This window comes from Rhinichthys klamathensis, unplaced genomic scaffold, assembly GCF_029890125.1.
Source record: "Rhinichthys klamathensis goyatoka isolate OS25496 unplaced genomic scaffold, OSU_Roscu_1.1 h1tg000497l_1, whole genome shotgun sequence".
NCBI lineage: Eukaryota > Metazoa > Chordata > Actinopteri > Cypriniformes > Leuciscidae > Rhinichthys > Rhinichthys klamathensis.
The window spans coordinates 295716-307544 of record NW_026606980.1 but is presented as its reverse complement, the minus strand read 5'-3'; the positions used below and the strand labels follow the sequence as shown (position 1 = coordinate 307544).

General features: G+C 35.8%; 1 protein-coding gene and 2 long non-coding RNA genes across 4 annotated transcripts; all 3 read left to right on the top strand.

Annotated features, from left to right (window-relative positions):
- Positions 1 to 606: 606 nt before the first annotated feature.
- On the top strand, positions 607 to 6809 carry LOC130072579 (uncharacterized). The gene has a single exon (XM_056237758.1). It carries the CDS (start codon positions 724 to 726, stop codon positions 6700 to 6702), a length of 5979 nt encoding a protein of 1992 aa, XP_056093733.1. The 5' UTR covers positions 607 to 723; the 3' UTR covers positions 6703 to 6809.
- Positions 6810 to 7057: 248 nt separating this feature from the next.
- Positions 7058 to 7626, top strand: LOC130072581 (uncharacterized). Its single transcript, XR_008804140.1, has 3 exons — positions 7058 to 7157; positions 7261 to 7416; positions 7551 to 7626. It is a non-coding gene; the product is annotated as an uncharacterized LOC130072581 (long non-coding RNA).
- Positions 7627 to 7983: 357 nt separating this feature from the next.
- On the top strand, positions 7984 to 10200 carry LOC130072582 (uncharacterized). 2 transcript variants are annotated; one of them, XR_008804141.1, is made up of 5 exons: positions 7984 to 8038; positions 8470 to 8568; positions 8643 to 8713; positions 8808 to 8906; positions 10022 to 10200. It is a non-coding gene; the product is annotated as an uncharacterized LOC130072582 (long non-coding RNA). The 2 variants fall into 2 exon arrangements; XR_008804142.1 differs by lacking the exons at positions 8643 to 8713; positions 8808 to 8906.
- Positions 10201 to 11829: the final 1629 nt, after the last annotated feature.

The window sequence follows — 11829 nt, the reverse complement described above, 5'->3', positions numbered from 1 at the left end:
GAGGTAAGGTCATCTGTCTTTCAATCACCTGAGGCTGAAGTTCAAAATACAAGCACTGATGTTCCCATGCCACAACCAGTGTGTAATGTGTTGCCGAGTAAAGGAAAAAGGGGGAGAAGTAAAAATCAGTATGAACTATCAGAGAAATGGGTTACGAAGTCCCACTCGCTGGAGGCAGACCGCAGCAGTTTTCCATGCTCTTCTGGTAAAGCACTTTACAGTGAAGTCTTAAAACGCAAACCTAAGGTATGCAAATCTGTGACGACTGAGGTAAGGTCACCTGACTTTCAATTACCTGAGGTTGAAGTTCAAAATACAAGCAATAATGTTCCCATGCCACAGCCGGTGTGTAATGTATTGCCGAGTAAAGGAAAAAGGGGGAGAAGAAAAAAGCAGGATGAGCAGGTCTCTGAGAAACGGGTTGAAAAATCTCATGTTGAAAATGTTGTAGATGACATAATTATTACTGATGTTTCAATTCCAGAAATATTTTTTTCTCTCTTGACTGTTAGAGATCAGCAAGCTTTATGTGAACTTTTGCTTCTGACAAATGATAACAGTGACTGTGATGTTGCAACAAACTTTGGTCCCATTGCAGGTCCGTGTCAGACAAAGAGTATCAAACCAGATGGTAACTGCTTTTTCAGATCACTGGCATATGCGATTTGTGGAAGTGAGGACAAACATTTGAAGATTCGCCGTGCAGTTGTCAAACACCTGAAAATGAACGCTTCAATATTTGAGAGGTATGTGAGAAGTGAGTATACTTCAGTAGAGGACTACTTGATACAATCTAGAGTCTATTATTCTGGGTCATGGGTCACTGAAATTGACATCTTTGCTTCTGCTGATCTATTTAAAACAACAATAATGACTTTTAATGATGGCCGGTGGAATGCACACAAACCTACTGGAGAGGTAATTGTAAACAATGCAATATATTTGAAAAACTGTAATGGTAATCATTATGAAGTTGTGACATGTGTCAAGCACAGAGATCAAGACATTTGCGCAGCAAAGTGTGGGAATGCTACTTCAAATGAGGTGAGAATGCTATGTCTGCGTAAAAGGAAGGTAAGTGACGCTGCAGAATGTGACCAAGAGACCAAGAGACAGAAACAATGGAAGTATGAGAAGTCCAAGTATGATAGTGACATTGATTTCAGACAGAATAAAATTGCCCATGCCAAAACAAAATACCGTGATGTTCAGTTTCAGAAACATGTTTGCCAGTATTCTCAGATGAAATATAAAAATAATGTCTCATTTCAGGCAACTGTACGTGAGTATTCCAAGAAGAAATATCTTCAAAACCTGGCCTTTAACACAAGAGTGCGTGAGTATTCCAAGAAGAAATATCTTCAAAACCTGGACTTTAAAGTAAGAGTGCGTGAGTATTCTAAGACAAAATATCACAAAGATGTAAACTTTCATTTCAGTAAAATACAAAAAGGCTGTGAGGTATATGCAAAAAAAAGGGAAAAACAGAAAGACATTGGTGTTGCCATTGCTGGTTTTCGTCAAGAAGTGAGTAGAGGTCCAGAGTTTGTGTGCTGTGTTTGTCACCGTTTACTTTTCAGAAAGCAGGTTACTGAATGCAAACCAGAATGCTATGAAGACAAAGGAGACAAAATTGCTGCTTTGGCAAGAAGATGCATCACCCTGAGGTATGTGCATGTTTGTGATGAAAAATGTCATAATACTTCTGGTTTTTCTCCAAGGTGCAAATTGTGGATTTGTCCAACCTGTCATCGAAAAATTATCAGTGGAAAACTGCCTGAAGAGAGTGTTGCTAACAATATGCATTTGGTGGACATTCCAAATCAACTAAAGTGTCTTAACTCTTTGGAACAACATCTTGTGGCACGTAATATTCCTTTTTTGAAGTTACTCTGTCTTCCCCGTGGAAAACAAAATGGCTGCCATGGACCGGTGGTGTGTGTTCCTGTAAATACTGCAGATGTGTCAAATATTCTTCCACGAAATGAATGTGATGACAAGATGATAAGGATAAAACTGAAGCGCAAGTTAACCTACAAAGGGCATTATGAGTACAAGCATGTTTACACTGATCGTGTTAGAAATGCTCTGCGACGTTTGATCAGGTGCAATAAATGGTACAAGGATGTGGAGATTAATGAACAATGGATCAACTCTTTGAATGAACCAGAAGAGAATGTTGCTGAAGAAATGGAGGAACAAGCTGACGTTGAAAAGAGTGAAGAGGAAAATGATACTGAAGAACAGCCAGAGGAAGACTTGACTTACATCAAAGAGCAGAGTGGTCTTTTGTCAGACACATGTTTACAACCTGTCGATCTTGGTTCAGAAGTAATTGATCAGCACTTTCAAGATGTATTAAATGTGGCACCAGCTGAAGGTAACAGTCCTGTTAAATTATTGTCTGATAAAAGCAATGAAGCAAAATGTTTTCCTGTTCTCTTTCCAACTGGTGGTCCAACATTCCATGATGAGAGAGAAAGAAAGATCACACTGTCACGATACTTGAATGCAAGAATCCTCAACGCAGATGGACGTTTTGCACGGAGTACAGACTTTATTTTCTATGCACAATACATGTCGGAGTTGGATCAAATTGTATCTAATGTTTCTATTGCTTTGCGAAAAGGGTCGGACAAGAGGTTGTTGCAAGGAGTAACCTCGGATATGCTGACAAACCCAGAGTCGTTAGCTAAAATATTGAATTATGATGAAGGATACAAATTTTTGAGACCAGTCCGTGGAACGCCACCCTATTGGCAATCGACTCAAAAAGACCTTTTTGCTCTCATAAGACAACTAGGTATTCCAACTTTCTTTGCATCCTTTAGCTCTGCTGATCTCAGATGGCCTGAAATGATCAACACCATCCTGGAGCAAGAACAGAAAAATGTCAGTGTTGATGAGCTTGACTGGTCTGAGAAATGTGGACTAATTCGACGAAACCCAGTCACTGCTGCAAGGATGTTTGATTATAGATGGCATTGTTTTTTGAAGGATGTCATTATGTCACCTGCTCAACCTATTGGAAAGATCAAAGACTACTTCTATCGTGTAGAGTTTCAACAGCGTGGATCTCCTCATGTTCATTGTCTGTTTTGGGTTGAAAATGCTCCAAAGTTAAATGAAGACAACGAAGACAGTGATGCTTTGGTTGCTGCTTTCATAGATCATTATATCACTTGTGAGACACCAGGAGATGATGACGCAGAACTTTATGAGACTGTGAACAGTGTTCAAAAGCACAGCAGAAGACATTCCAAGACATGCCGGAAGAAAAACACAGTGTGTAGATTTAATTTTCCACGGCCTCCATCTAGCCGCACCTTTATAACAAGAGCTATACGAGATGACTTGAAAGGCAATGATGGAAATGAGACTGCAAGTGCAATTCTGAAGAAAATCAAAACTGCGTTAACAGAATCTGAAGTCAATTTTGATTCAACAGATGCCTTTTTCCAATCCATTGGAATTAATCAAGCTGTGTTTGAGAAGGCGTACAAGAAATGTTCTAAAAAGAAAAGTGTCGTCTTGAAACGAAGTCCAAAAGATGTTTGGGTAAATCAATATAACCCTCATTTATTGCGTGCATGGCAAGGCAACATGGATATCCAGTATGTAACAGATGCTTACTCTGTAGTGGTTTATATTATTAGTTACATCACAAAAGCAGAACAAGAAATGGGACTGTTGTTGCAACGTGCACAAAATGAAGCTATGAATGGAAATCTTGAAGCAAGATCATCATTAAAAATGTTGGGAAGTGTATATCTACACAACAGAGAAGTTTCAGCACAAGAGGCAGTGTATCGCCTAACAGGTATGCACTTGAAAGAATGCTCTCGCAAAGTCCAGTTTATTCCAATTGGAACTGATCCTGTGAAGATGAGTTTGCCTTTGCGTGTTCTCCAAAACAAAGATGACCATTGTGGTGAAGAGAATTTTTGGATGAATAGTTTGGTTGACCGATACAAGAGTAGACCAAAAACAGAACATTTTGAGATTCTGTGTCTGGGCAGTTTTTGTTCAGAATACAGGATATTGTCAACATCTGAGCTATCTTCACAAAACAAAGAAAATGTGATCAAGCTTGACAACAATTGTGGTTATATGATAAGAAGAACTCGAACTGAACCTGCAGTAATAAGGTATCCAAGATTTTCACCAACAAAAGATCCTGAGAAGTACTATCATTCACTGCTACAACTTTTTTTACCACATTATGAAGATTACCAGCTGAAGCCTGAGAAGTTCCACACTTATGAGGATTTCTACAACAATGGTGCTGTGAAATGCGGAAGTAATGTGACTGAAGTAAAATCTATTGTTGATTCTAATCGAGCACTGTTTGAAAAGGACAGCGATGAAATGGACCGAGCTCAACAGGTTTTGGAGCTGGGTGTTGATTTGGAAGATGCTTGGGCTGCATTGTGTCCTGAAACAGAGAAGGAGCGCCATGAATGTATCGAGCTAAAGAAGAATAACGTACTTCCTGAAGAAGATGATTCTGACACACTTATTCCAGATCTTGTAGCGAACCCTCGAATTGCATTCACAATTGAGAACAGTAATGCTGCAATGTCTCGAGATGAAGCATTGGGTTTACTAAGATCATTAAATGCTAAACAGTCTGCAATATTTTACAAAGTTCGCGACTGGTGTTTACAAAAACTGCATGGAGAAAATCCTGAACCGTTTCGCTTGTTTGTTACTGGTGGAGCAGGCACAGGAAAAAGCCATTTAATCAAAGCAATATGCTATGAATCTTCTAGACTCTTGTCTCAGCTGTCTGACAACCCTGATGAGCGGAGTGTGATTTTATGTGCATCAACTGGAGTAGCTGCATACAACATTGGCGCTGCTACCATACACCACACTTTTTCAATTGGTGCTAATGTCAAACTGCCATATCAACCACTAAGTGATGACAAAATCAATTCTCTGCGTTCCAAACTTGGATGTTTGCAGATTTTGATTATTGATGAAGTATCCATGGTTGACCATCACCTTTTGTCATATGTTCATGGGAGATTGAGACAAATCAAACAAACTGGTGATTACTCCCTCTTTGGAAAAGTAAGTCTTGTAGCTGTAGGAGATTTTTATCAGCTGCCGCCTGTCAAAGGAACTCCACTCTATGCTGATACAAAAGGAGTGAACCTTTGGGAAAACCACTTTGAAATTGCTGAATTAACTGAAGTTGTTCGGCAACAAGATGTAACTTTTGCTGAAACCTTAAATCGTCTGAGAGTTCGTAAAAAGAATGAACCTCTAAGCTCAGGTGACATCAACATGTTGAAGCAACGTGAAACAGGAGAAGAATGCGGTGATGTTCATATATTTCCTACAAATAAAGAGGTTGATGAATACAATATTCAGAGACTAAATGAGGTTTGTCCTGAGGCAATCAGTATTCGAGCTCAAGACTTTGAGAGAAATCCAAAAACTGGAAGGATAGAAAAAAAAGTTGGATTTCATTTAACCGTTTTCAACTCCTGTTTGGCTAAATGTGTTTCCTTGGGTGTTGGAGCAAGAGTTATGTTAAAGAAAAATATTAATGTTTCGGATGGACTTGTGAATGGAGCCTTTGGTACAGTTGTCCATATTAGCAGAAGTCAAAAACAGGACGACGATGATTATGATGATGACTTTCCATCAGCCATTCATGTGGAATTTGATGATCCAAATGTGGGAAAAATTCAGAGATCAAACCAACGACATAGATTTTCCCAAAATTCTACAGTAATTGAAGTTCAAGAAGATCAAGTCACAACCAACGGTGGATTAAGGCGCCAATTTCCACTTAGACTGGCATGGGCATGCACTGTTCACAAAGTCCAAGGGCTCACAGTAGATAAAGCTGTCGTATCCCTTGACAAGATCTTTACTTCAGGACAAGCATATGTTGCATTGAGTCGTGTGAGAACTCTCAATGGACTAATTATTCAAAACTTCAAGGAGTCTGTAATATACTGTAATGATCAAATTGACTTGGCAATGAAAAATATACCAAAATTTCCATTAGAAAGTCACACTTTCTCAAAGACACCTGGTATATTTACAATTGCTCTTCAGAATGTGCAAAGTCTTCAAGCTCATGTTCAAGATATTCAAGCTCACAGACAACTTATGAATGCAGATTGTATTTGTTTAACTGAAACATGGCTAAAAGTTGAAGACCAAGTACAAATACCAGGATTTATTTTCAAGCATAATCCAAGAGCTAAGTGCTATGACAACAGCACTCCCCTTTTCAGTAATTTAAAACAACAGCGAGGAGGTGGGGTTGCTATCTACTGTTGTGAAAACATGTTTTTTAAAGTCATCATTCCAGAACCTTGCAATTTGGAATGTTTGTACTTCTCAGTTCCACATATCAGTTTGAATGCTGCTCTGCTGTACAGGCCTAATTCATATCAAATTGATGTGTTTCGACAAAATCTGTTACATGTCATTACTGAGCTGGAAAAACATCCAGGAAAGAAAGTAATTATGGGAGACTTCAATGAGGACATCTTAACATCATCTTCAATTGGGACACTAATGGAAGTCCATGGATACAGTCAACATGTGCAATGTCCTACAACTGAAAAGGGTACGTTAATAGACCATGTCTATATTAAAGATGCAGAAAATGTTACAATTGAAATTGTTTCAACTTACTATAGTTACCATGAAGCAATACTAGTTTCAGTAAGGTAATTGACATTTCTGACACATAATGAAGACTGTATAACTGCATTTTTCTTTTCTGTGCCCCTACCCTGCTACAATTAATCTGAGATTGAGGTCCATGAAGGTCTGTTCAAGTTCACAAATGAAAACGGTATGTTATTAGACCATTTATTTCAAATCATTTCAATAAGAAAATGATTCATTTGTTGTAATTTCTGCAAGTCCACTAGTATGCTATCAAGAAAGGTTTACTCATGTAAGGTAATATGTCTGATTTATGCAGCACGCTGAACTAAGAAATGTATATAATTACACTGTCTATTCTGTTTTTGTTCGTACAATGTGACGCACATCTTGAGATTCCAAGGTCTATACAGTTCTGACCATTCCATACCAAGTTCTATCCATTGTTCATCGGGCACAAACCAGCACCTCCCATAATTGCTCTTCTTTCTGGAGCTCCAAAGCTACATCCAGTCAAGGTTTTTGTAGTTTTTATGCATTAAATTTGTGTTTGATTTTTCTTCATTTTAGACAATGGTTTTGTTTTTTAGCTGAATTTGTTTTTGATCTAATTTCTGCCAGTCTAAGCCATCCAAACAACACTGGATGCTTCCAATCAGCATAGGAAGCATCCACAAAGACTGCCTGCATTCCTACAGTTGTCTTATAAAATGCAATTAAGTTAATAGGATTACAAGAAAACATCTAAAAATGATCTAGAAAACTTCACATAGAAAGGTAAGTTGACATGATTGTGTACATTTTAATAGTTTAAAAAGAAAATATTTAAGGCACTATCAACTAACAATATAATTTCAGATTTATAAACTGTATGTTATCTTACCTTTTTGTCAGTAAATTTTTTTTTTTAGATTTCTGAAACACTGAAGTCATAATTCCTCCATATACCCATCACAAGATTTTCTGCTCCATGAACTCCTCTATAGAAGCACACAAAATAAAAATAATATCTTTTTTGATCAGCTATGTCTGCAAAGCTTGAATGAAAGCATGTCAATTTCAGTTAACAGATTATCTACATTAATGGCAATATGTTTTTGTGTAAACTGCTTCACTTTCATCAAGCAGTTTGTTATATGTATGTAATCTCTGCAGATTTCTGAATGAACTGAAGTTATAATTTCCTCCATATGTCATCACAAGATTATCTGCACCATGAACTTTTATAAAGAATCGCACAACTATTAAGATGGTAAGTTTTATTGAAGTAAATTTAAGTTGTGGACATTTATACAAGCACTGATAATCTACTAATAGTACACTTTCAGATTTGTGCAGCAACTCTAACTACTGTTGATATTTTGAAGTCCACATATCCCTATACAAATGTCCACAAAAGGTAAGCTATCAGACCATATCTATATTAGTTGTGAAATGTTTAATGTGAAGACTTCACTTATAGCACTTGTTGAATGAATGTAATATTTTCAGATTTCTGAAATTCACCAAAGTCCTAACTTCCTCCATACATCCATCACAAGATTATCTGCACCATGAACTTTTATAAAGAATCACACAACTATTAAGACCGTAAGTTTTATTGAAGTAAATTAAGTTGTAGACATTTATACAAGCACTGATTAATCTACTAATGGTACACTTTCAGATTTGTGCAGCAACGCTAACTACTGTTGATATTTTGAAGTCCACATATCCCTATACAAATGCCCATAAAAGGTAAGCTAACAGGCCATGTCCATGTTAGTTATGAAATGTTTAATGTTAAGATTTCACTTATAGCACTTTGTTGAATGGATGTAATATTTTCAGATTTCTGAAATTCACAGAAGTCATAATTTCCTCCATATACCCATCACAAGATTCTCTGCTCCATGAACTTTTATAAAGAAGCGCACAACTGATAAAACAGTAAGTTTTATTGAAGTAAATTTAAGTTGTGGACATTTATACAAACACTGATTAATCTAATGGTACATTTTCAGATTTGTGCAGCAACTCTAACTACTGTTGATATTTTGAAGTCCACATATCCCTATACAAATGTCCACAAAAGGTAAGCTAACAGACCATGTCTGTGTTAGTTGTGAAATGTTTAATATGAAGACTTAACTTATAGCACTTTGTTGAATGAATGTAATATTTTTTAGATTTCTGAAATTCACCAAAGTCCTAACTTCCTCCATATATCCATCACAAGATTATCTACACCATGAACTTTTATAAAGAATCGCACAACTATTAAGACAGTAAGTTTTATTGAAGTAAATTTAAGTTGTGGACATTTATCCAATCACTGATTAATCTACTAATGGTACACTTTCAGATTTGTGCAGAAACTCTAACTACTGTTGATATTTTGAAGTCCACATATCCCTATACAAATGTCCACAAAAAGTAAGCTAACAGAACATGTCCATGTTCGTTATGAAATGTTTAATGTTAAGATTTCACTTATAGCACTTGGGTGAATTTTAGTAATCTGAAAATATTACATTCATTCAACAAAGTCATAATTTCCTCCATATACCCATCACAAGATCCTCTGCTCCATGAACTTTTATAAAGAAGCGCACAACTGATAAAACGGTAAGTTTTATTATTAAAGTAAATTTAAGTTGTGGACATTTATAAATGCACTGATTAATCTAATGGTACACTTTCAGATTTGTGCAGAAACTCGATAACTACTATTGATATTTTGAAGTCCATATATCCCTAAACAAATGTCCACAAAAGGTAAGCTAACAGACCATGTCCATGTTAGTTATGACCATGTCCAAGTTAGTTATGAAATGTTTAATGTTAAGATTTCACTTATAGCACTTTGTTGAATGAATGTAATATTTTCAGATTTCTGAAATTCACCAAAGTCCTAACTTCCTCCATACATCCATCACAAGATTATCTGCACCATGAACTTTTATAAAGAATCACACAACTATTAAGACCATAAGTTTTATTGAAGTAAATTAAGTTGTAGACATTTATACAAGCACTGATTAATCTACTAATGGTACACTTTCAGATTTGTGCAGCAACGCTAACTACTGTTGATATTTTGAAGTCCACATATCCCTATACAAATTTCCACAAAAGGTAAGCTAACAGACCATGTCCATGTTAGTTATGAAATGTTTAATGTTAAGATTTCACTTATAGCACTTTGTTGAATGAATGTAATATTTTCAGATTTCTGAAATTCACCGAAGTCATAATTTCCTCCATATACCCATCACAAGATTCTGTGCTCCTGAACTTTTATAAAGAAGCGCACAACTGATAAAACAGTACGTTTTATTAAAGTAAATTTAAGTTGTGGACATTTATAAATGCACTGATTAATCTAATGGTACACTTTCAGGTTTGTGCAGCAACTCAATAACTACTGTTGATATTTTGAAGTCCACATATCCCTAAACAAATGTCCACAAACAGAAAGGTAACAGACCATGGCTATGTTAGTTGTGAAATGTTTAATGTGAAGACTTTACTTATAGCACTTTGTTCAATGAATGTAATATTTTCAGATATCTGAAATGCACTGAAGTCAAAACTTCTTCACATATACCAATGAAAAGATTGTATGCGGCATTAACTTCTCTAAAGTGTACAACTGATTAAAAAAGGTAATGTATAATGCATATATTCAAACTAGTTACTGAAAACATATCATTTTTGTGATTTGGTTTATTTCTTTTCCCCTTCTAGAAATAGTGACAACAACATTCTTCTGAACTATCAATTCAAAAAATGTTCTGAAAAAACTTTAAACCTATGCAGGCAGTCAATAGTCAATTGTTATTTTACAAATGAATACATAATCTCCACAGTAACAATGTTGAATGGATGGCTTGTATTACATTTGGCCTATGTATAGTTACTTTAATATGTGCCAGCCAAAAGAGGATGGCCTGCCCCTGCTGAGTCTGGTTCCTCTCAAGGTTTCTTCCTTTGCCACTACGCTGATTATGCTCCAGCCCTTGGTCCATGATGTTCCACACTGCTATCTATGGGAGTTTTTCCTTGCCACTGTCGCCTTTTTGGCTTGCTCACTGGGGTATTAAGGCACAACATGTTAAATAAAGTAATAAAGATTTTTTTTTAAATAAATTGAGTGAAATATACTTTGTCTCTGTAGCCATATACTTCATTTTAATGTCTTTGATTTTCTACTTGTATTAAATGGATGTAGACACTATATTTAGTATATGAATTGATTCTACAAACTTGGTGTCTTTTACAAAAAGTGCATCATAAAACAGCTTAGTGGATCGAGCATTTACATAATTTTCATTTAATTTGTAGTAAGCTATAATTTTTTAACAGTTGTTTTTATTTTGAAATATTAAAATTAGTAAGTGACTGTCTTCAGGACAACAGTTAAAATGTTGTCAAACTTGAATGTTTTAACTTTAAGTATTGTCAGTGAGCAAAGTTAAACTATTATATATGCATTTGTTTGGTTTAAAGCTTTATGTAGTTAACTTGAAATTTATAAAAGCCAGCCTAATTAAAAAAAATTAAGTTTACTTAGACCATGACAAACATCCAATCACACCCTTCTACTCTCTAGCTCACTACACACAATACACAAAAGGAAATTGACATGACCATGAACACACAAAGGCAAAAAGTATTAATATGAAGAAAACCGCTTACATTGCAAGAATAGTAGATTGTCAAGGACCGCTATAGCAATCCTTTTTTTCACAAAACTTTCTGGATACTCGAGAATGAAAGAATGAACAATGTGTCTAAAACCAAAAGAAAGATTAAAACAATGCTTACCTGGATAATAAAGGAACAATTTTATAAAGTTGGACAGGACTCTAACTCACAATCTCTGGGTGATGTGACTGTTACTCATCTAGTAGGACCATTGGGGAAAATTGTTTTTTTTTTTATATGTTTTTTACCAAGATGCCAAAGTTCCATTAATCAAGTCAAGCATGAATCTTTATATGAATGTGCCACATCATATTCTAATGATTACTTTTCAGAAAGACACTATGTCTGTAACACAATGGTTTTGGCTCATGGCACATGGTTAAGCTTACGCTTAAGCTGCAGAGGATATGCTTCAGTGTAAGAATGAGCACACAATAATCACACAAAAGAATTACTTGGCATCTCAACCAGTTAACCATGCTAAGATCTCTTAATGCTAAT